General features: G+C 42.7%; 1 protein-coding gene across 1 annotated transcript in view; it reads left to right on the forward strand.

The window, feature by feature from the left end:
* The window catches only part of PEPD (peptidase D), a gene marked incomplete at both ends in the record, with an annotated part of 168936 nt that extends 145148 nt beyond the window's left edge, over positions 1–23788 (forward strand). Inside the window, 3 exons of the mRNA XM_079541307.1 lie at positions 5825–6009; positions 16471–16662; positions 23639–23788. Coding sequence (XP_079397433.1) covers positions 5825–6009; positions 16471–16662; positions 23639–23788 — 527 coding nt within the window. The remainder of the gene's footprint in view (positions 1–5824; positions 6010–16470; positions 16663–23638) is intronic.
* Positions 23789–25153: the final 1365 nt, after the last annotated feature.

Genomic DNA, 25153 nt, shown 5'->3' on the forward strand with positions numbered 1-25153 from the left:
TGTCCTGGGCAGCTGCTCGGAGTCACAGCCCAGCCACAGCTTTCCAGCTGGGCTCTGCACCTGGACTTCTCTACCTTCTGTGAGTCTTCAAAGATGCTCCACGTACAGAGCAATGAAAACTCTTAGAGCCTACACTGGCAGCAGTTTTCTGTCTTTTTTCAAGGAAATATTTTTACAATTTTTTTAATATATCCTTTTGTTCTAATTGTGGCAGATTGTACCAGCATAACATTGTACAGTCCTGATGTTAGCAGTGGCTTTGTTGGCATAGCCCACTGCAGTGTGGTGTTGTGCACTAATTTTCCTCCAGTTCAGTGTTCAGGAAATGTACATGTTACATGCTGTAATTTCAGTTGGAGTGCAAAGTTCATGAGTCGTTCGATCTTGACGCTACATCAGCTGTAGCTGGCAGAGTGCAAACCTGCTAGACAAAGATTATTCTGTTTGCCCTAAATCTTATCTAAACAGTCTTCTAAAGCTTCAAAGATTGATAAGTTTCCACACCGTAATTACTCCCTCCGTGCACTTCCCTCTGTCCCCCAGTCTTTTTCCTCTTCTTTGCAGCACACCCCTATGCGGAAGGAATGTGAAAGAATTCATAGTATCTGACAGTGCAGTCAGTTCGGTCCAAACACTGCATTTCTCCAGACATGGAAAAAATTCCTTCTCTTGCTCCACGTCTGCATCTATTCAAATTGGTTAAGTTCTGAATGTTGCTTAGGATGTGTTGTAGAGCATCATATGCTGTTTCTGTAAATGAGTAGGATGGGTCTTACTGCTTATAACTTTTGAGAATACTGGTTGAAAAGAAATTCCATTATATGAGTAAAGAGCACAAGGCTTCTCAAGTCCTTTGCACAGGGCTCAGTGTGTTGGAGGTGGGGGGGAGGGGGGAGGTCTCTGCTGGTTCTATTTGATAGCTCCTAATGCTCTGGGGGAAGTTTCTGGAAGAATTAGTGTTTAATGCTGGCTGTGATTCATTCAGGTAACGGCCCCCCTCACAGCATACAGAGCTGTGATCAGCCTCACTGTTGCCCAAATGCTGTCGTTGCTCAAGTATGGAATTTTGGTGGCCCAGAGTCACCTTACCTGGCTGGAAGGCTGAGCAACTGCTTGGTATTCCATCTAGGTTGCCATAATGAAAGCATAAAAAACAGAAATGTAGCAAATTATTCTCTAGCACTCAAATGAAAAGGGAATAAATCATTTTATAACTTAAACAGTATTTGCTTTGGTTTTTCAACTGGACTTGATTCAAACTTTGAAGGACCTATTGTTTTATTTCTGATATGGTTATTGCTCGTTGGCAGATGTTGGGCTGTCCCAGTGGCTGGCTGGCCAGGGATTGCATCTTCTGTCTGTGTTTTAGTGGGACTGCCAGAGGATGCCAGGCCTTTTGCCCTTGTCTGTAGACTCTAAAAAATAAGTGTAATTTAACCTTAGCACAATTTGGGGAGAAGTTCCTACAACCTTGCCATGCTATTTTTTTTTAGTAGGATTGTGACATTTGTGCTGGCAAAAAAAAAAAAAAACCAGCCCACCCTAGAACAACAAAAAAGCTCTGCTAAATCATTTGTGGTTTAATCATTGTCACATTACAACCACAAAGTACCCTAAGTAGCAGCCAAAAAAATCCTGTTAGGCCTTTTCAGAGCACTTTCCGACCAAAGTGGCTAAATACCATGCAGTAATTCTAAATTACTTGTGTGTGCTGCTTTGACTTTATGTTCTGGAATAGCCTGTAATAAAACTTTGGAAAATAATCACTTGGATAAAAATAGCAGCTAGGTAACAACAACTGACGAACAGCTGTGGTGTGATATGTCAACTCTTACTTGTCATTCTGCTATTGAAAAAGTTATGGGCTGTTCATGAGAAGATAGATATGCTTTTAATTGCTGGTTTCACTGGAAGCGTTTCTCTCTCTTTTTTTTGGAACAAAAATCTTTGCTGTCAGTAGAAGGATCAAAAAGATCTCCTTATGGGGTAGATCCTCCTCTGTTCTGCAGCATAGTGTTTTATCTGAAATTCAATGGTTTTGGCAAAGAGAAAATTAGAGGGGAAATAGCTCTGGAGAAGTAAGACAATACACGTGTTATCTTTCTCTTTACTGTCCCATCTAAGAACATTGGGTAACATTCAGGTTTAGTTTGCTGTTCTTTTAACTCAACACCTCACACTTCTGTGGAGCTCTGTCATACTGTTAGCAGAAAATTAATAACCTTTGTAGTTTAAATGCTTTAATCACAATTTATCACATTTCATTATTGTACATATCCCTGCTGTATAGCTCGCTTTGTAACCTGGGAGTCTCACAGCCTTGGGCTGCATGTGGGGCTGGAAGAGCTGCCTTTTGCCCTGCTCTCCTACCCAAGCATATACTGTGCAGCAGGTAACAAATCACAGCCTAACGAGCCCTGCTAACGAGCTATCCTGGGGAGCCAACTGTTGGTTCAGTGACCTGTATTACCCAGTATCTCATTTGGCAGAGAATGAAGGATGGAACAGACACTTCATCAGCAGATTTTCCTGAGTGCAGACTCATTTTGGTACAAGCTAAAGTCCAAGGACCCTCCAATCTACCTTTCTAAACCTCATCTGTCGGTGGAGTATAATTAGTGTATAAATTGGCCTAAAGATAATTGTTACTAACCTTTTTACACAAAAGCATATCTGCAACTATGATAAACTTCTTCAAAGCTTAAAAATAATAGTGCTGAATAATAAAGCAGTAAAACATCCTCTGGGGTGACTGGTGGTGTGAGGATGCAGAGTGGTGTTGCAACACCATCAGCTGTTGCAGTGACACATAACTGGTGTTAGATCCACTAGTGCTGAGGGGTTTTTGGATCTTAGTTGTTTTTAACCATTTCATCTTGCTGCAGGAATGTTAATATGATGTTTGCCTTCTGCTGTGTCAGCTTGCAGCAACTGACAGCTCTCTACTAGACCATGGCTAATCCTGAAAGCTGATGTGTGTGAACATCATGTAACGTTTGTAAAATAGGCTAAAAATAGATATTTAGGAAGAGTTCTTTATTGATTAGGATGGCTTCCTTTCTTCAGCTTATTGCTGATAATAAATTGTTGTAGTTGTTTCTCTTAAAGCTTTTGAGGCCGTAAGAGTACTAGAAAATGTTTGAGGAGAACTTGGCATTCTGATCCTCTTTGCTTATCAAATCTGATCTTTAAAAAAAAAAAAAAAAAAGGTGGAAAATCTGTTTCTACTCAATTATCAAAAGTTTATTCCTAGCATGCTGGGAATCTGTTCACCGCAAACAAGACTGGGATGGCACCATTGGTTTAGCTGAAGCACAGAAGGGTCACTCTGTGTTTGTGTGACTGCTGTACAGTACATGGTTACATGGTTTGGAGCAGAGTGGAGTAATAATACTCCAAAAATGCCAAACAGTACAGTAGAAATATCATTCATAAAAACATGCTTTCTTTAACATCCTTGAACTCCCACTTACTTGAAGACCCACTGGCTTACCGAAGGAGCTCAGATCTAGTCAGCAGGGCACCTCTGGGCAGCGCCATCCCAGTGCTCAGTGCAACTGCAGAGGGCTCTGAATGCTGCCTGCATCCAGCAGAGCTGGTGGCACCAGCTGGGAGGGAGAGGAGTGGTCCCAAGTCCTTCTGCAGGGCTCTGTTCAGAGCACTGCCCTTGATCTAAGAGAGCCCAGAGCTGCAGGGTTTCCATCCCTCTCCGTAATTTATTTTGCAGTGGAGCTTTTTGCTGTTCTCAGTCTCTAATGAAAAGATAAGATGAAAAAAATCCACAACAGATGCAGAACGCAGAGCTCCAGGGGGAGAGGGAAAATTGTTGTGCTTTTTCTCAGTGAGGGAAAAAGAAAAAAGCAGAAAGCGTGGGAAGAATGGGCTGTGTTGGATTTATTCGGAGATACCCGGGATTTACAGCCATAGCAGCCTTTTTAGTTGAGTAGTATCATTAGTCTGTTCTGTTAAACTTCTGCAGAAAAATGAATGTGTGCTTTGGCTGTTTGCATCTATGATCAGCTTACCCTTCTATCTCCTGTTAGTTGCGTCTCTCCTGAGTTTGGTAAAGGGTGCCATATGTCTCTAAGTGGAGTCTGTAGGTTTGCATTGACACACATGGTGCTGTGCAGTTGTGGAGGGAAGCCTTACAGCAAGCGGCAGACAGCTCCTCTCCCAGGCACCTTGTTTTACGTTTATTCAGAGCATCTGGGGTACAGTTGTGCTTTGTCTTATAGCAGCAGAGTTCTGACCTTTGTATATATCCTAAGGGGAGGGAGGCTTCAATATTTGACCATGGTCAAATATTGTATGTGGTTTTGCAGCCGTGGGGATGAAAATAATACAGTAGTGTTCACCTGGGACACCATGGGAGGGCTCCCAAACGAGCATGTTATTTGCCCAGAAAGAATATTAAGGATGACTTCTAGAACAGTCTGCATTGATTGCAAATGACAGAAGCTGAACTGGCAGATACATGCAGAAATTCTGTATTCCTGTTTCCAATGACTAGGAAAACAGCTGGGACTTGGTAATACCTGGAGTTTGATGTCAGTAATAGTTGAGTGATGGATTGTAATTGTTTCAGTTTTATTGGGTAATAGATTGGGGTCTATCGTGACAGAGCTGTGAAATAACTTTGTATTCGAATTCTCACTTCTTTAGATTCACTCAATATTCAAAAAAGAGAATATTTAAAGTCTTGTCAAATAAAATTGCATTCAGCACTGGTCAAAAGACAACTGATTATAGGTGAATTTATTCTTAGTAAAGAAAAGACCTGTGCAGAGCCCTGAGGTGTGTGGGATCTGTGGGTATGGGATGCGGGATGGAGCATTTGGTGACCTTTGTATCAGAGCTCTTTAAGACAACTGGATTTTATTGAAGCCCTCCCAAAGGATGATTTTATTTCAACCTCTGAGGCCTCAGTACTGTTAGCAAAGAGTGCTAATATGATTTTGATATGGCATTTATGTTCACAAGACCTTAAAGCCATGTATTTAACTGGATTAAAGCGATGGAACTTGATGGGGCTTTGGCCTTAAAAATTGCTTGTTTATTTATTTATTTAATCATGCCAAAATTGAACAAGGAAAACATTCTTTTACTGTACCTTAGACCTAGTTGTCTTGACTCTGCAACTGCTCTGTATGACTCAAAGCCATGGTGAACTAATTAAGACAGTGCTGTTACTAACAAAAGAACTGCTTTTTTCCTCACTCCTCCCCCCAGCAGTTTGTCAAACAAAATTGTATCCTATACCAAAATAATAGAAGTCTAATGTATCCTGGCACTCTATCTGCAATCAACCAGCAGTATTTTGTAATGCTGTTGCAGTATGTGTATTAGAGGACTTGTATTTTACGCAGCTCGTTAACACAAGGGAATCATTAATTTCTGTAGAGTGTCTTTGCCAGAAAAATATGGGCTTTAAATCTTCTACATCCATACAAAAGTACCGTCCTTCTCAAGTGTCCTAAGTAAGTATAATCATTATAGAAAATAATTCTAAATGACTGCTTTTTGCAGCTGATGCTCCTTTGAAAAACTCGCTGATAAATCTGCATCTCTGTAGACATAGATGCAGTGTCTTAATCTTTTTCATGTGGACCTGGATTATAGCATGCTGCTGTGTCTTGTCTGTAGTATTCTGGGCTTTGCTGCATGCCAAGATAGCTTTGTCTTGTTTGAAATATTTCTGTGCTAATGTGCTCTTTCCACCTTTGTTTTTTATACAAAGGGCACATCTGTTGCATCTGCCTTTTGAAAGCTGTCTCTAAAAACTTGTAGCAATAGTTAACTCAGCTGCCTGTTTCTGCTCTCTGAGGGGTCGCCTGGCCTGATATGCACCGTCTGGCTGACCGAGTCCATCTGGAGGAGCTGACTAAAATTGGCATTCTGAAAGGCAACGTAGATGACATGGTGAAGGTTCATCTGGGTGCAATATTTATGCCACACGGACTTGGACATCTACTTGGAATCGATGTGCATGACGTTGGAGGCTACCCAGAGGTTAGTGTTTGTGCTCAACAGCCTTGTTGGTTAACCCTCTGCAATAGCTCAGCTTTTCTCTTGGCTGTTGCAGTTTAGATGGCTGTATTTTCTCAGAGGCACAACAGTGGTGTGCTTAAGTCTGTCTTTCTCCGAATGCAATGCTTTATACAGCTTGCTTAAGAGGAATCTATTATTTCATTAAAATGTATATTGTTGTGGAGAGTGGTCAATTGATGCTACTCCAAGCATCCTTAATCTGTTCAATTTCTGTGCACTTTGTGCTGTTCTTCAGTGATTCATCTCTGTGATGCATATCACTCAGGTGTAGGTATGCCGTGGCAGAGAGCTCTGCAGTGTATCTGAGCTACATGAGACCTGGAGTGAGAAGTCTTGCTCCATTCCAGATGTGTGAGACAGCTGTGGGAGCCCACTGCTGTACGTGGGCTGGTAAATCCTGGTGGCTGTGGCATGTGGAAATCAGCTGGATTATATTTCTCCCTTGAACTTTGGTCTCCACTGTCAACTTAGGCACCAATATAGATGTGTTGTTTTGGAATGAGGATAGAATAAAAAGTCCGTAGTGTCTTTGTGAAGGTGAAAACACAATTTCTTGTATTCTGAGTTTCTGCAGAAAGCACAAAATGATTGCCTTTTTCCTTGTGTTAATGCGGTGATTTGTGACTCCAGTCTGAAAGCAGAAATGTTTTTGTTAAAAAACAAAGCAAAACAAACAAAAAAGCCTTCTTTAAAGAGATTGAATTTAACATTTGAATACAGAAAAGAAGTTCACAGTAGCTTTAGAAAGTTTAGAAGGATTTTCTGCGTTACATTTTGGTTATTTGAGACTGTAAGGGTTTTCATTCATATAATATGAAGGTGCATCAGTGGACTTCTTTCTTAGGTAAGATTATTCTCCTACATAAACCATAAAAAGGAAGTGAAAACTCCTTGGGTAGGGCTTAAACACAGTTAGGAACTTGTTCATGTTGGATGTGCAGGCTGCGTAACAGCTGCTGCTGCTGATTTTACTTTTGCAGAGTGAAGAAACAGGATATAATATTTAAGAGTGCTTGTTTTTTTTAAACACCACGAGGTAATTATTGTTGACACACAATACTGTGATGACAATGAATTGGCATCAGCTATTAAACTTAGTTGTAATAAAAATGAAACAAAATCAAAAGTCACCCTATTCTGATTTTAAGGTTTTATCACTAGTGGTAGAAAGGATGGATGTTTTCCCCTCTTTTCTCCCAAGTTCATTCCATCTGTGTGCAAATGGAAGCATTTAGCAAAGCACGGGAGATGTGGTGGACTTCAAAACCAGGATCCCAGTGTTGCATGCCTTTGCTTCAGTTGTTTTCATTATGTTGTGAATAACCTTGCTGAATTTGGTGGAGTTGCTGAAGCTTGAGTATGTGTTCAAGAGCTGATAGGATAGAGAGACAGCTACATTTTAAGAATTAGGGAGAAGAACTGAGAGAGTGAAAAGTCCCATGTTTGCTTTTTATTTGGAAATTGTTAATGTAATTTAAGGGACATTGTCTCTGAGAGAAGAATGATCTATCCAGAGTTCTGTAAGAGCAACCTCTTACAGATAAAACTGGCTTCAGGGACTGAATTTTCACAGGAGTTGCACTCTTTCGTATTTGGAGGTGTGTATACAAAACAAACAAACAAACAAAAAAACCCACCAGAGCTGTATGCAGATGGAAAGCTTTATACTTGCAAATGTTAAAATCATTTGGTTGCTAGACATGCAACTACATTCTTAAATTCACAACATATACATGGCTCCTGTACTTTCAAAATGCGATCCTAAATAACAAATTTCCTGAACAGGGGGAAAGCATGGAGTGAACTCAAGTGAATAGCTGAAGACCTGTATTCGCATACAAACATACATGTAGATAGATGGATGGATGGATGGCATCACCTTAGTTGGAAAAATTTGGGGTTTTGTAGAGGGGCAGCCCCATTAAACTCTCATTGCACCATTAATTTCACCTCTGATAGAGCCATCTCTTTTCTCCCAGCCTAAAACATGAGGTTCCTTAAACTGGACCATTTGACCGAGGTGAGGTGCCCACGTCAGAGCTGCACTGGTGGTGGAGTCTCTGGGCCCGAGGCTCCAGTGGGAGCACAGTGCTGCAGCAGTGGGAGCTGAAGGGTCCTTGAGCAAAGCTGTGTGAGCAATGGGGGTTCTTCTTGCTGGTATGATACGTGTCTGAGTTAAATAGCACAAGGTTCTTTGCTGTGTCTCAGTGCTTCATGAGAAAATGTATTTTGAAGATACCAAGTAGATTTGGGTGATTTTTTGTGCATCTTAAACATTTACCAGCCAGCAAGATTTTGACAAGGAATCTCAGAAAGCTGTGTTTATTGAAGACTGTGCCTGTAGTGTCGTGTTACTTTTTCTAACTGGTTAAGAAGCAAGTTATTTGCTTTTGGGGCCGAGGGATTTTTGGGAGTATTACAAAGGATTTTTTTTTAAATAAAAACTTTTTCCAAGTGGATATTATTCCATTATTTTTCCTCAAGTGTAAACAGTTACATTTGGAATAGTACAATAAGCTTTAATTTCCTAATTTTTATCCGTCACAAAGTTTTGCGTGTTCCAAAAAAACTATTTCCAGACATTGTTAGCTTAGATTAGTTATTCATTAGTAGCCAAAGTTTTTTTTTCAAAATTGGCAATAATAAGTTTTCATCTTTTCCAGTAAACTGCTTTCACATGCAGCATCGAACGAGCGCTTTCTTCCTCTTTGATGAACACTGAAAAGTTTGCACGTTTTCTGTATAGGATATTCTTGAACATTAGAAAATCAAACATTTCCTATCTTTTATTGCCATAATAAGGAGTTATGGGTGTTGGCCAGCCATAAATGGAACTCAGTGACTGTGTTTAGGACAGAATTTTCAGAAGAATGTAATCATCGGCGTCTTCCATAGAAGCCAGTAAGAAAACATCCTGATTTTGAGAAGTGCTCAGCAGTCAAGAGCTCCTTGGAGGATCCAGCCTCCTGTAGCGTGCTGCTGTATTCCTAGCGGGGGAGCGGAGCGCTGAATGCTACTTTGAAAACTGCTTTACTGCTTCTTTTAAGGGTCTGACTAAACGTGAGCAGCTCTGGCAGTGCGGCCCCAGTGGTACTAATCATTTCTGAAGATCTGGCCTTCAGTCAGGCAGAGCTAGCTTCAAAGGGTGCAAAGCCCACTGGGCTTAGCTTCCACTGTAAAATTTAATCATGGAGGTGGTTTTCCCACACTTTCATTTGTTTCTGGGTAAATACGATATGGGATATAAATGAGGGTTTGTGCGTGATGCAATTGAGAAAATGGGGTAGGTGATCTCAAATTTTCAGACCCTGAGGTGGATGCGGCTGAAGTTTTCATTTAAATCTAGGTTTTGTGTCTCTAGATGCTTGAGTTGATTCAATTTCATGTTATATTAATTGACTGTCGGGCTCTAAAGAATGCTAAGTACATTTGATGACTTTCTATAATAATAAGCAGTTAATTTAAGTTAGGTTAATAACTGCTGTGATTTTACCATCTTGTGAATAAAGAGTTTCATTTCATTTTGTCTTTTAAAATTATAAGATTTACCTTAGTTTTAAATTTTAATTCACTTCTCTATTCTTATGAAAAGCCGATCCTTTCATTACTGTCATGCATCAGCAAATTCAGGTTAGTGGTTTGGTTTGATCCTGGAGTGATCCGTGCCCGCTGTTCCCGTGCATGCTTGGGAGCACCCTTGCTGCTCAGAGAGGTGTGTGAGCTCTGCCTGGCTCAAGCAGGAGGCTTTCTGCCTGCTCCCAGGTCACCAGCTGGGGATTTAGGTCTCCAGAACTTCTGGGGAACACAGGAGTAACCTTGTTCCCTTTCTCGTTCCTAACGTATCTATACGTTCCTAATGTAACCTGCTTTACGCTGAAGCAGATTTCATTCTTTTGTGGTTAGCACTGCAAATGATGCATTACTGTTTTTACCTTTAAGAAGCAGGAGATGAGGTGCATTTACCACAGAGCTAAAGCTGTTATGGAGAACTCCAGCAATGTGAAGTGCCTCCCTTGGTCATTACCCTGTAACGCCTTGCTGGAGCGTAGTGTATCCAGGACCTGCAAATGGGATTCAGTCTGCATGGTAGGACATAAATGAGCAAGGAGAAGAAGGGCTTTTTACCTGTTACAGTGAAAGGGGTTTTTTGTGTTTTCTTTTTTCAGGTAATTGATTGTCTACACCTTCAGAAAATCTCTGAGAAACATTTTTCTTTGGGGGTCCCCCTTGAATCACTTGTGCTCCTTCACAGCAAGGCCCTGTGGCTGTGTGTGCTGCTGAGCAGCAGGGCGCAGGCACACACCAAGCCAGAAAGGCTTTCAGTTCTGCAGCACAGTGCAGAACAGCACAGGGAACCCTGCTGCTTCTTGGTGGTGTTGGGTAAAACGACTGTTAGAAGTTCCTGTGGCGCAAAAGGTTCTTCTGTGGGATCTTAAAGCCCCACAGAGTTAGGTTCATGGCTCTTCTTATCCCTGCTGTGGCATCTTCCATGTGCTCAGAAAAGGTGTACTCCGGTCCCAGCAGCTTGTCCCTGCCAGAACTGGTGCTGGAGTCTGGGTGTTCATGGAAACCAAGGACTTACTGGGGGCAGAGTGGGGGCAGGCTCAGGTGCAGTGCTGTGCTGCACACCCTGCTGTCATCCCACAGGATTCTCTTTTCCTCTGAGAAAGTGTCACAGGCTTGGGTTTTCTGTTGCTTGGACTGGATTTCATTCAATTTGGTTAGATTTTTTTTTTTTAAGGAAATACTTGGTTATGTTTGTTGTACTTACTGGAGTTTGTTGCAAAATATTCTGTCTGCTAACAGAGTTTTTATCTGATATTTATTGTCCAGATCTTTCTGAAAGTGTAGCAGAGACCAACGGAGATGGTGGCTTTTTTTGAACAGTTCATTCTAGGCGCAGTAGGAGTACAAAACCAAGATAATATAGTTCTGGTTTCAACTATATGTAAAAGGAAGGTAGAAAACGTGCCATATATTTCAGGCTTTTGTGCTATGCAATTTCTATTAATATCCAAGTATTCCAAGTATCCAAAGATTCATGAAAGAAAAAGACCTTCCAGTTAAGGCTATAGCCTGTATGTATTTTGCGTGTCATAGGAAAACCTGTCCAAAACAGTGCTTGCCTTTGGTCTCATCCTAAAACAATATTGCTGGTGACTTTTGCAGTTCTTTATCTCATTTCCTATGAGTTATCTGTCCAAACATTCTGCTCATCTTCCAGATTTATGTTGTAGTTGTCAACTTGGTGATTTTCTATCTCTATTATTCTCTTAGATTTTAAGAAAAGAAAAAAGTATAATCTGTATGTTGTATTATTTCCATTATGATCGCAACGGAGCTTGGTGACATCTGAGGATCAAGCAGTAAAAATGAGAGGTGAGGTTATGCACAGAACGATGCTACAGCAGTGGACTGAAATTCAGAGCAGGCAGAGTTACCTCAAGTAAATGACAAGTGCTTCTTCCTCATTGCTTGCAGTAGCAGGAGATTTGTTAGGCAGTTTAAACCTGATACCACAGTTAATACCTAGAAAAAGAACAAAAAAAATTCCAAATGGAAATAGCCAGTTGATACCATTTGCCTTCCATTCCCCCAATATTAACTTTGAGCTGTGTCCCCATACTCCAGCTGGTAATTTGATTCTCCTGCAGAAGTGGAAGCTTCGACTTGCAAATGTCACAAGTGGTTTGTGATGCTTGGGGCGCATTTTGGTGTAACCTGCTGCTGATTTCAAAGGCACAACTGACTAGCAGTTCCTTCAGGTGGCTGTAGGCAGCTGGGGCTGCTGGGGAAAAGCAGGATAGGCTGCATAAAGTAACCTTCATTAGCATCACTCATCTAGAGAAACAAGGGCAGAGAGGGAAGGGACCAGGAGACAAATGAAATGGAATTCAGGACATAGGACTCCATTCTTTTTACAAGAATGAGCTAATTAGAATTTGGGTATACACAGTGGGAGAGTGGGGAAGAGCGAAAGAGCTGAGATTTTGCCTCAGTGTTGATTTTATATAATCTCAATACGAGATCTGTATTCTGTCAAATTTGAATACTTGATTGAATTTAAGTTGGTGAAATGGTTAGGACTTAGCTGTTTCAGACGTGGTCCAAATAGGACAGTCTGATTGTTAAGCTCTGAGTTCTGTGATGATTTAACTGGAGAAAAGCACCAGAAAATAGTTTTGTGCTGTTCAGTATTTGTAGTTATGAGCAGCTGTGGGGGTCTCTGCTGCAGCCATATTTGGCTGCTATAGCCGGCAAGGGAAAGCTTCTGGTTATGCCAACCAAGCATTGCAGCCCTGGTTTCGGGAGGCAGGGTGATAGCATCTCTGTGCTTGCATGTCCCCAGTGGTGTGTTGGCTCCATGGGCGATGACCATCCAGCAGAGACATCATCACATTTTCCTTCTGACCCGATCTGAATACAGATCCAAGGTCGGTCTCACCCAAAAGGGCCTCGAGCTTCCAGCATCCCACTGTGCCTGGAAGCCAGTGCCTGTGGGACCAGACCCAGAATGGTGCACATTGCACTTCTCCCATGGAAGGAGCAACACGTACCACCAAGTTGCTTAAAAGCCAGCAGTTATTCATCTGGGGATGTTACAACTTCTGGTCTTCCATAACCACTTTCCTGAGGGACAGGCATGCTCATGTACTTCCTGGTTCTCTCCTTATTCCAAAAATAGATCTATATTTTATATTTCTCAGCACTTAACTTAATTTGAACTTTTATTTGCTTACATAGTAATGAAATCAGTTTACATAATAATTCTCTTGTTCCCTTGACAGTCCTTATTGCCTAGACATGCTGTTCTTTGTTACCTTATATGAACCATTAATTGGAATCTGATGTTCTTGGCAGGAGTACAGTCACAAATGACAGTGTCATACATCTGTGCTTACTGTGGGAGTGTCTCAATTTTAAAATATGAACAGAACCTCCAAATAATATCACTCTTAGACAACGGTTTTGGATATAGTTTGTTGTTGGAATATACAGGAAAATAGTTCTTTGAAAAGCAGTTTTTCCCAAAATATCACTAGAAGTCTCTTTTTAGATGCCTCGGTGTTACTATTTTCTAGTTTTCTCTGATTATTTTCTCTGCTATGAGCACATAAGTGTACAACACTGGGTTCTGATGCATAGCTGGACTTCGAGGACAGAGCAGTGGCAGAGCCAGGGAGCCTCTCTGCAGCTACACCAGTGTTCAGGCCTTTACTCTTCTCTTCATCTAAATCCAAAACAACACCATAGTTATTGTTGGAAACAAGACATTGGTTGTCTAGTTGCAAAATAAAGGGATGTTTTCTCCTTACACAGAAGAAAATCAGCTCATGGCAGAGGATTGATATTGACGGATGGGAGTGCAAGGCTTCCCAGCTCTTTTGCTTACACAGGAATAGAAAGCGATGATGTCCTTGTTCCAGACCTGTCACCTTCAGTTTGGGGAGAAATGGATCGCAGTCCTTCAACGAATCCTCAGATGTCTTGGTTTTAGAAACTGACAAAGCCGACACGATGGAGTTATACCTATTGAGATAGTTATGAGTGCCTCCAACATTAGATGTCACAGGGGATGCTGCAGCCTTAGCTCAATGTATATTTTAATCATCAGAAGAAGGATGTTGCCATCCCTTCCGCTTGTGAACCCTCCCCATCCTGCTCTTGCCCCTTCGCAGTGTGGGTTTTCATTCAGCCTCACTACGAGGCATTCTGGGGCTGCTCTCTGCTCCTCTTCCATTTTGTACCTGAGCAAGCACCATGCAGGCCTCTGCTAAGAGAGAGAGAGAGAGAGAGAGCCATGAGCCCACCCATCCGTGTCCTGCCTTCGGAGCAGTCATCTTTTCCCAAAGACTTTTCAAGATGCTTTCATGGGAGTATTATAGCTGGTGCTATTCACAGAATGACTTCAGTGCCCACAAAATTCAAGGATATGGAGATGAAACCAGGAGTTTGACACCACATGGCGTTGCTTGCATTGAAAGAATATCAGAACAAGCTTGTGGATTCTAGAGAAGTTGAAATTGTGTTTTTGGGTGAACAGGGCCGGGGCTACTTCCCCTGCTACTGCCGGCCCAGGCAGCCTGTTCCTCTGGGGCTGCCCACGCTGCTGCCCTGGCACTGCTCAGAGGCAGTAAGTGTGCTGTTGGCTTCCTGCAGGATGACACTGTGGGCAGCATGGACACATCTGCACATTGCTTCAGTCAGTAGTCATGGAGGTATCTGAAGACATCCAGGTTTGACCACCATACCTGGTGGTAAGCCTCATTTGTTTTAAGAAAAGGTCAAAAATGCACACGCCATGCCAGCAGTGGCTTCATATGGTGTTTGCAATTTTTTTTCTCACTGTGCATTCATCCTTCTAGCATCTGTCTTAGATTGACTGCCTAAGAAAAGGCATTTACAGGCAGAATGGAAGGGAAGTACAGTTAAAAGCCAAATACGAGCTGTTTGTTGTAAAGCAGCTGATAGATAGTTGGCAACGCACCAAAAGGTCCAGACACTAATCTAATTGTTTATAGCTCATGGAGAGATTAATCCACAAGATTAGATGCCCTCATTTCCTTTATGCATTACAATGAATGTGTGAGGTGCCAAACCCCATGGGGCAGCAGCAAGAAAAAAATGGCTCTGCTTCTGTACAGTGATTGTTTCAAGTTCAGAAATATATTAATTCTCTTTGATTTCTGGTAAGAACCCAAAAGCAAAGTTCTGTGCTTAATATCTGAGTATTTTTGTTTCCTCAGTACAACAAAATCATACTTTCTTATTTTAATGTAAAAAGCAAAATGCAGATCAAGCATATGAAATGCATGAAATAGCCAGTGAAAACTGTTAGAATACATTTGTTGATTTGCATGGGCCTGGCTTGCAAGGGCACTGAGAATTGCATGTGCTCTGTATCTCTCAAGGGGGGGCACGTGCAGACATCCCTGCTGGTTAGCGCTGAAAGTCTTGGCTCCTCTGAGATGCCATGCATTGGGACAGAATAAGCTCTGCTAAGGGAAAAAAGGAACCTCGTTATTGCTTGGGCAACCGGTGAGAACAAAACAAACACTGCTGAGTGGCTATTGCAAGTGGTATTTCTCTGAAAGTGGAGCTCAGGAGCAAACAGTGCTTTGGGGTTATATGCACCTTGAAGAGGTGATTCAGAAAGATTAAAACCTGGCTAATACTCAGGACCCTGCCTCTCCTGTGTCCCCACGGAACTTTTGCCATTGATGTGGAAGAGACATGGGAGCACAGCCATGCCAGGAGCAGAGGGCAGAGCCCAGGCAGCGTTCTTAGCCTCCCAGCAAGGGGATGTTCCTTCCCACTGGTACCAGGTGCTGTGCTGGTGCTTCTGGAAAGAGACACTTTCCTACCAACAAGGAAAATGGCCATGACCAGGTCATGGCTGAAAATGGCCAGGTAACGGACATGAGAAAGCCACCTGGAGATTAAATAAATATAGCCTTTGTCTAGCAAAGCCATTAACTTCTGCCTGGCTAATCTGGAAAAAGTTCCAGGAGTGGAGGTCAGCATGTGTACATTTTTGTGAGCTGCAGGCCTGTGGACTATCTATTGGTCATCATATTTGTTGATTTTGCTTCGGTTGCAAAGGATTTTCAAAAAACTAGTGGGATTGAGATGTATTTTTTTTTTTTTTCAGATGTTGCAATAGCTGGCACATTCACATTTGGGGGAAGAAAATTAATATCCTGAACTAGTCCTTGCAGTGTTTCTAATTCCTTGACTAGCACGTCCTCATATATCATTTTACTTTACCAGCTTTGGGGAAGAAGAAAATGTTTTGCTAGTTGGGACTTGTTTTAACTTGGTGCTGAATGATATTATTAAAAACTACATTGCCTGAAAGTTTCAATCTGACAAAAGTGTAGTTTTAAATGGGCTGCTTTTATGAGGTCATGTGTAGACTCATTGCTCCTGAATCAAGATCATAAATGTATAATTTTAGTAGCATACAGTGAGAATAAACATTTGCATTTTCTTGGGGAAACTGCTCTCTGTTACATAGTTCAGCTGTTTCAGCCACGATATGGAGGGTGCATTTTAAGAATTGCATTTTGCTCAAAATATATTTTTCAAGGTCAGGTATAGAAAGAAATTACTTTGTAATTAGCAAAGTAAGTAATTACTTAGTCTTCTAAAGTGGTACTTTTCCAAAGATAGTGTGACAGTACCAAGCAGATCATGAAGCCAGAACCTCTGCATTGCAAAAGCAGTTTGGTTCGTTGAGTTGATAATCACTGTCTACGAAAGCAAAATGAGTGAATTATGAGAGTTGATTGTGTAGCACAATTTCAATCCCCCAAAACTTTTATTTTGGATGTCTGACAGAATAGTCAGCATAGGAGGGTCTCGATAAGAGGTCACCCACAGTCAGTATTTCTGTCCATTGAGATGGGCTTCTTTCTACAGGGGGTGGAACGCATTGACCTGCCAGGGCTGCGAAGCTTGCGCACTGCCCGGAACCTGGAGCAGGGCATGGTGCTGACCATCGAGCCAGGGATCTACTTCATCAACCACCTCTTGGACCAAGCACTCCGTGATCCCGCACAGTCCTGCTTCATCAACAGTGATGTCCTGCAGCGTTTCAGAGGATTTGGTGGGGTGAGTAATGTTCAACCGGATGGTTTTCTGTTTGTCTTTGCTATGTACTTGAGAAGAAATCTTTTGGAATTTATAATGTATTTTATGGGACGGCTGTACCTGAAACAGCACCTCAGGCCATTTTGCCCTGTAGACAAACCAGTCTTTTTTTGCTATTTTAAAATGAAGTTTTATACTTGTGATATCTAATGAACAAGAGACCTTGTATTTTTCCATTGGCTGAAATACCTTCAGTCAACACTGTGAAGTTGCATACCAGGTAAGTGTTTTGCCTTGGGAAATGTGTATGTTATAAAGTGTGACTGAGATTCGTATTCCAGAGTTAGCTTCCTGCAACAATGGTTGGGTGCTCCCTCGCAGGGCTGGAGAGCCTTGTGCTGTTCTAGTCAGGGAGGTGTTAGAGAAAAAGAGCAATAATTGCTATTTCTGAGTTATTGCCAGAATGGCCTGAAACTAATGAATTTAAAACCTCTTCTGTTTTCCAACAGAATGGCCAGTGGTCTTCACTAGGTCTCTTGCTCAAGGTATCACATTGCAGGACTTACGTAGCAGCGTGTGCACAGAAAAGGTTGGCTGACTCAGGGGTTAGCTGTGATCTGAAGATTGTTTCCACTCAGACAGCTGCTGTGTAAATAAAAAGGCCTTGTTTCTCCATGCTCTCTGGGGCATTTCCCATTCAAAGCCACCACCCTAGCAGAATATGTAGCAGTTGCAGTGCTTCCAGTAGGTTTTCATTTTAGCAGAGCAAGCATTTGAAGGGTGCTGCATTGTTCTCTGAGCTTCCGTATTCATGCACAGGGAAGATAAAGCAGGCAGCTGCAATGCCCCATCCTTCTCTTGGCTTTTCTGCTAAGTCTCAACACAGCTAACAATCACTGGCAACGGCGGTGATTTTCTGGAATGAGAAGTCACTCATTAGGAATTGTCTGTTGCTGCCATCAACTAATTTATCACTGTATACCATCCATGAGAGGGTAATTACTGTACTGTTCTTGGTCTGAGCTGGCTTTAAACCACCAGCCCAGACCGAAAAGTTGTGTGTGCCATTACCAGCCGCATGAGTCAGCCAGGGCCTGGGCAACCATCTCTGGAAGCTCACTATCTGGTGTGTGCAATCTTATCAAGACACCTGGGACTTTACCCTGTCTGCTGTTTAATTCATTGCTGAGGTTTGGGACGTTATCTGTCTCTATGTTGTTTCTTTATCAAGACTTGCCCGCCAGCCAACTGAGATTCTGATGAATGAAAAGTAGTTAACTCTGCCTTTTCTAACTTTGAACACATTGTATGTGGCACCACACACTGAAGCATATTCTCAAGGAATACTGTAGTGCACTCATGTAGCTTAACACCACAAGGAAACAGGTTTAGCTGTTTTCACTGTTCTTGCGAACACTCTGAGGGAGATCTGGGGGCAGTTCAATTCACTCCTGGTGACCTTTCTCTGGAAATGTTCAGTGAAGCCCATGTTCTCCCATGGTTTGCTGTGAATGCCTCCTCCAGCTCTGCTGGCTTGAGGCATGCACGTGGTTCACCTGCTGTGTGTTTGCATGCAGCAGGAATGGCAGCACAGGGTCTCTACCTTGGCATGAGTTGCTGAATTGGGCACTTCTATTCCAGAGATTCCAAACAAAGCCTAACTTTCTTCCCTGTTTTTGCTTAGCTTCCTGTAATGTTGACTTGTGAGGAGAGTGAGCCAACAAACTTTGCTACAAGGGGGAGCTGCCCAAAAACGATTGAGCAAAAATCTAAATCTCCGATCCCCTGTGAACAATACATTTTACTTAGAGAGAGAAAGAAATAATACACACATCCCTGAGCCAGATGTTGTCACTTGATTTTGTCCAGGAGAAGAATGGAAATAAAATCTGAGACAGAAACATATCCTAATATTTCTAAATTCTAACTAAAGCTGAACTGTAATGCAGTCAAAATGCAATTTGCTGTTCAGAGTGCTTAGTTATCCATGTGCAGGTTCATTCTGGCTTATCCAGAATGAGTATTTCTCTCTCAAGCACATCAGAAAATTTTCTCTCTGCATGATTAAAGAAGATCTCATGAGTCCCAGTGTTACTGACATAGCAGAACTGGGGGTAACACTGGTATCAGTTCTAGCTAAAGAGCTCGCTACAGCCATGTCCAGTCTTCCTTTAGGTTTAAAAAACCTACATTCTAAAAAAAGGAAATAACTAGTCTGCTTTCCTCTGCAGAGCTCAGCACTAATTAAAGCGTTCTTAATTTGGCTTGATTTAATTCACTTCAAAAATGAACTTATATGAACCAAAGTAACACCATTGTAATTCTGAGTAAGAATACCCGCACAGGGATTTGAGGAGTTTAATGAATTCACCTTGAATTCATGTCTTTTTGGTTTGGGATAATTTTCTTGAGTGTGACAAGTCTCTGCACAGAGAAGACTGCAGCCATTTATTGTAATTTGGGCTGTCCAATGCTGGAGGTAAGAAGGTTATGAAACCTTCAAGAGCAAGAAAGAATGGAGAAAGTGAGAGGTTTTTCTTCTGAACCTGGATTCCCGGTGGTACCAGCGTGGTGACACCAGCTCAACTGCACACAGTCAGCACAGGTTGTGCCCAGCCCCATGCCTGCATGCAGCACAGATGCCCACACTACACAACTGTAACTGCTACTTGGCAGTCTTGCAGCCTGCCCTCATCCCAGACTAGAGCTGTTCTGTTTTGGGAACCCACTGTAGGGAATCTGCTTTAGCAGGGGGGTTTCAACCCCTACAATCCTGTGATCCTGTGAAGTCTCTCTGTCACATATCCACCAGTTCTCAATCTGTAAAACCAAGTCCAGTTCACCAAGGTCATGAGTGCCGTGGGGCTGCACCGGGGCTCTGTGAGCTTTGCTCTGCTGAGAACACAGAGCCTTGCAAGACAAGGTATTTGCATGTGGCTTTGCTTATGGCTCAGGGAAAGCGTGTGGGTCCTGAGGGAAGGGGAAGCACCAGCTCTAAACACAGCTCTTTGGGGTTTGAAATGTCCACTCTTCATAAGCTGATTACTGATTCGTGCAGTCCATATGATGTTTTCTCAAAGACCCAGTGAAAATGTGCAGTGCTTGGCCCTAAATATTCAGCCTCTTTTCAGGCTTTATTTTTTTCCCTAGGATTTGTAGAACCAGCACTACACCTTATTTGTGAAAACTTTATGGGACTTAGAGAAAATGCTCACTGACTGCTAAGCATGCTCATCTACTTTTTAACATCTCACATCACGCAGCAGTAGTAACACAACTCAACATATCCTGGAAAGGTTTTCACAGGAAAGCAGTTGTCCTAATGGAACATGTCACTTTCTTTAAAGTTCTGAGAAGTAATGGTTGTAGGCTGCCCCAAAACAGTGACTGGTTGCTTGTAAATCTTCTTTAACCCTTTTTGCTTCAGTTGCCTAATTAACATAATCAGGTTAAACTAAGAGCAATTGTTACTAACCTGTATTTAGCTTATATTTTATTGGTTCTTTTTGAGGCTTGATGAAGGGAATGTGTGCCTGAAGCTTCTTTTTCCATTAACATCAGTTGATCTAATGAAATGCATAGCCTCACCCTACAAATCTTGATCCTCTTTTATAAAATGTTTATACATAGAGCTTTAAAGTAAAGTGTTCCTGACATGAGAATTTGCTTGTAAGAGGAAGGAGACTGGCAGCGTGGGGTAAGAAAGAGTCCCTGCACAGCACAGAGCCCATCAGCCCCTGTAGGAAGGCTTTGTATAATGTGGGAAGAGGAAAGTGGCAGATGCTTTTTCCCAGTCCTGCAGGGTACCCACCTCTCTCTGATTTTAGTGTAAGAACAGATCTATTTCCTAATCAGTCCCATGAAGCATGGAAGTCAAATTCTGCTTGTCCTAAGTTTGCTTATTAAAAATTATTGGTGAGTTGATGGCTGAGTCAAAGTCAGTCCCCTTTGTCCGCATGCATCTGCCCCAGTAGTAAAGCAGCTATAAAAACTGATGTATGGATGCTCCAGTTGGCCTATGTAAATCATGTGCTGATTTACCTTGTGTGGCACACATCCTGTCCTGCTTTCCCATAGGTTTCCTGCTCCAGGATTTTGTAGCAATTCTGTTGCTGCTTTCCACAGCCGTAATCAAACAAATGCTCAATAGATTAAAAATTGGAGACGTGTCACCAGTGGTCTTTTTTAATCACATCTGGGATCTGTCATCGACCAAATCTGGGCTGTTTAATTGGCCAAAATCTTTTCTTGAATCTCAAAAGCCTTTTTTATATATCATCATCCAAAAGAAATGAATGAGTGCTACAACCCCCTTTGCTTGGAAGATAACACAAAAGGCTCTGGGGAGCATGAGTGTATCAGTTAGTCAGGACAAAGTGCGAGGCTGTGTATGCAGCTGACAGCAGTGCGGTGTTAACTCGTGTGCTGTCCTTGGCCATGCCTTTACAGCCCTGCTTTGGGACCAATTTGGGTCCATTGAGTCAAGCCACATGATGATCTGCTGCTGGCGTTCAGTGGTTGTGCAATCAAATCTATCTAAATAGGTCGTGCCACTGCCCATGATAAGATAAAGGCATTTGAGGGTCCTGATGTTCCTGGGCACTTGGCCTGTGCGGGATAGCTTTGTGAAATTGCCATCTCGCACTGCTAAAGCCATGTGTGGGGGGAAAAGCTTGCGAGGAGCCCCTGGGAGCTGCAGTGCAGCGTGGTCTCACACCTCCGCTCGCTGCTCCTTTAAGCCACGTCTGGTTCCAGGCCTTGCTGTAGCCCTGAACCAAGCAGCACTGTGGAACAAAGAGCCTGAAAACAAGGACAGCTCTGAGAGCAAGTTTCATAACCATCCCTTGCTGGGAAAGGCAATCCCAAGTTGGTAAACTCTGCCAGCCAGAGCCAGCATCTTTTGTCCATTTGGACCAAGGACAAGAGCAAGCCAGGCTCTCCTGGAGGGAAGGTATCACAGGTCCTCTGATGCTGCTGCTTGCTGCAGCTGAATTTAAGCTCAGTGTGATGTACAGAGTGTGAACAAAAGGAGCAGATGCACACATTTTTTCCCCTCTTGGGAGCCTGTGTTCCTCTGCACTTCTGTTGTCTTTAACTAGAGAGATAATGCGCACTGAGGCTGGGCAGTCTTTCTTCACTGTTAGTGTAAGCATACACCTTACGTTGGATTCCTGCATGCAGAGGGCAGCTGGGTCCTGGAGTTCTGAGAGTGAAGAGGGGTTGTGTGGGAATGGCTCTGCTGCCCTGGCCCTCTGCAGCAGCATTCAGTGGGCTCCTGACAGCTTTCCATACTCTGAATGGTGCTGGTGCCACTCACTGGCTTTAGATGCATCTGGCCCCAGCACTCGTCATTCTTCGCTCATTCAGGATCTTTCACCTCTGACAGAATCCCTCTCTCTGTGCTCCTGAGCCTGCCTCATCCCATTTTGCTCCATTTTCCTCTAATAGAATTGCCCATTTCCAGGTTCCAACTGTTCCAAACTCTACCTCTGCAGCCATTATCTGTCCGCCCTGTCTCTCCTGACCGTATCTTGCCTTCCCCAGCTCCTTTCCTCACCCTCATTCCATTTTCCAGCTCATTTCCATCCCAATTTTCTCACTGCACACACAGGGCACTACTGGCAGTCCAGTTGTCCGCAGGCTGTTCCCTGTGCTCTCTGGCTCCTGTCTTCTCTGTTCTCAGGGCAGTCACTGCTCCCGAGGAGTGCCCAAGTCCAGCTGAAAGAATAAGATGCTCAACTGCAAAAAAAAAAAAAAAAGAGTAACACCGGGTTTTTTGTTAATCTCAGTTGCAAAGCAGACAAACTGTGGTTGAAATGTCTCTATAGCAGATTCAAGGGGGAATTCCATCTCTAAGAGGCAAAATCACCCACGTAAAAGCTGTTGAAGTGCCCGGATCTGTTTGCTGTGTGGCTTGCATCCCCTGTAACACCCAGCATGGGCCCGTCAGACACAGCACGTGCAGCTTCCAGATGTACAGCTGTCCAAACCCAGTGTGTGAACTTGGAGTTGATTTATTTAATTCTGCTTTATAATACACTTAACTTGATACCAGCTAAAAGAAATAATTTGGCAACGACATCATTAAACAGTTTAATAAGGAGTAGATGACTCATTCTGTTTGAACAAATGGATTATTTTGCAATCAGAAGTACAAATGTTATCCAACTTTATTTTTAGTTGGAAATGTCAAGAGGTCAGAAACAATTAAAACAACTGTAAGATGGGAGTCCCCGGAGTGTGTGTTCTCTTGGATTTACACCTTACTAAAATTGCTTTTATTGCAGCTTAGTGACTTAGCAACATTTTTCTGATAAGATAATGGGAAATGACTATGTAGGCACATTTACTGGCTAAGGGAGATTAGAGTCAAACAGAAATGGAACATACTTTTCATTTCAACAGAACAAGAGCTGGAAAACTGAGAGGATCTGCTTTTTCCTTGCATGATTTAAACAGTGATTGTCCTTTAAAAGGAATTCTGACCTGTGCAGGAATTTCTTATCAGCTCAAAATTCAGTGTTTGAATATCAGCTACAAGCTACTTCGTGTTGCAGTTCCTCCTTTGAAAGTGTACTGTATCTAGAGAAGATGTGATTTGTCTGCACACAGCAGCAAACTGCAGCTCAGCACCAGGACTGCTGCAAGAGCGGGCACCTCAGGCGTCAGCAGGCACGGCTGTCCCAGCAAGCTGGGCACTGGCAAGGGTACAGGCAAAGCCTGGGGCAACGTGCCTTTTCCTGCTCCTGGTATCAGAGGGGGGGGATGCACAGGGACTGTGCAGCCTCACTCACCCACTCCTGGGCACCTGCAGGAGCACCACCAAACTCACTTGCAGGCCACTGCCTCCTGAGGTTCTGCTGCTTGCTCTGTGTTCTGCTCTCGTATCAGCAACTCAGTTGGAAACACGCCAGTTGCTCCATGGCCATCGCTGCCCGAAGTGCTGCTCGTCTCCAGCTGGAATACCTCATTGGTAACTGCATGTTCTCTGTGACAGGTCCGGATTGAAGATGATATTGCGGTGACAGCCAGCGGGATGGAGTTGCTGACGTGCGTCCCACGTACTGTGGAAGAAATAGAGGCTTTCATGGCAGAAGGCCAAGGCAGTGCCAAGTCATTTGGCTCCTTGTCCAGCCAAAAGGAGTAAGCTTCAGGTGATGCTGAATGTCCCACGCTGATCAGTCATCGTTCTGATTTAATACTGCAGCATATAAGATAACATCCAATTCTTCATAGCAAGAAGAGGGCAGGCTATTAGCCAGATTGATTAATTAATTAAAAATGAAAGTAGAAGGCTTCAGCACTGGATATCCATATACCTCCGACGTCGCTGCTTTGCAGGCAGCAGTTGACAAACAAGTGCCACCTGAATAACCTTGCTACAGCAGTGATTTCTTCCAGTTAGATCTGAATTTTGATGATAGAGACTCTTTAAAATATAGGTGATCTGAATGCTGCCAGCAGTTTTAACAACCTAAGTCATTTATTAAGCTTTATCACAAGTATTGCAAAAAAGAGAAAAAAATCAGCTCTTTTCAGTGGACAAAATGACACTTATATTTTTCTTATGGATCTTGTATCAGTGACAATGGAGTAAGCAGAATGAAATTTGTATTAAAATTCATCCTTGGCATCATTTTTGTTTACAACTTGTGTTCATTAGATTCTTCTGCTGCCATTTCTACTTCTTTACCTGACTTTCTGCCAATTTGTGCTCTGGAAACACTGACTCTTTGTTAGCCTGACTTCTGTTCTGGTTACAGGGTACATTGATCCTGCACACAGCCTTATTAAATTTGTTCATCTATTTGTTCCTTAAAATTGTAGATTGCTGCGGTGTTCAGAAGCCTTAAAACCTGCAAGAAGGAAACGTCTTCATTCCAGAGCTCTGGGTCAGTCAGAGCTGTGCTCTGCCAAACGATGGAGTTGCTTCAAACCATCTGTTGTTAGCAGCTTCAGAATTAAATCATTAAGTTTTATATGGACAGACCACAAACGTATTAATAATGATCACAAAATGACTTTATATTCATGCAGGATTTAAATTACCCACAGAATCCTTTCTTTTACTGTAGGTGAAGCCTGCAGGAGAACAAATGCTCTGCTTGCATCATAAAATAGTCCTGGTTGCTCTGACTCCATAGAAGTAGTGTTGTTTACTGAACACGTCATGTTTATGTCTGTTGCCGATGAACACATCAAAAGCACCGTGTTGTGGCCTTATGCCCCTTGGCTGTGACCAGCTGGAGATCTGGAGTTCTTTCAGAAATGGTGAATGGTTGCTCTTTCTGCTGACCACACTGAGCTGTGCGACACAAACCCGCTCTTCCTTTCTAGCCACTTGGTGAGCCATTGCCAAATAGGGAACTTCAAGTGGTGAAGACCAAGGAATTCGTTGTGAAATAATCCAGGGGCTTCACTCCTTCTGTTCAGTGTCACTTTGCTGAGTGATGAACCTATGTGCATTTTTTTTTAAAGGTTGCTGGCCACGGTCTGCAGGAGGTGAATGCGG

Source organism: Tetrao urogallus, assembly GCF_951394365.1.
Source record: "Tetrao urogallus genome assembly, chromosome: 12".
Taxonomy (NCBI): domain Eukaryota; kingdom Metazoa; phylum Chordata; class Aves; order Galliformes; family Phasianidae; genus Tetrao; species Tetrao urogallus.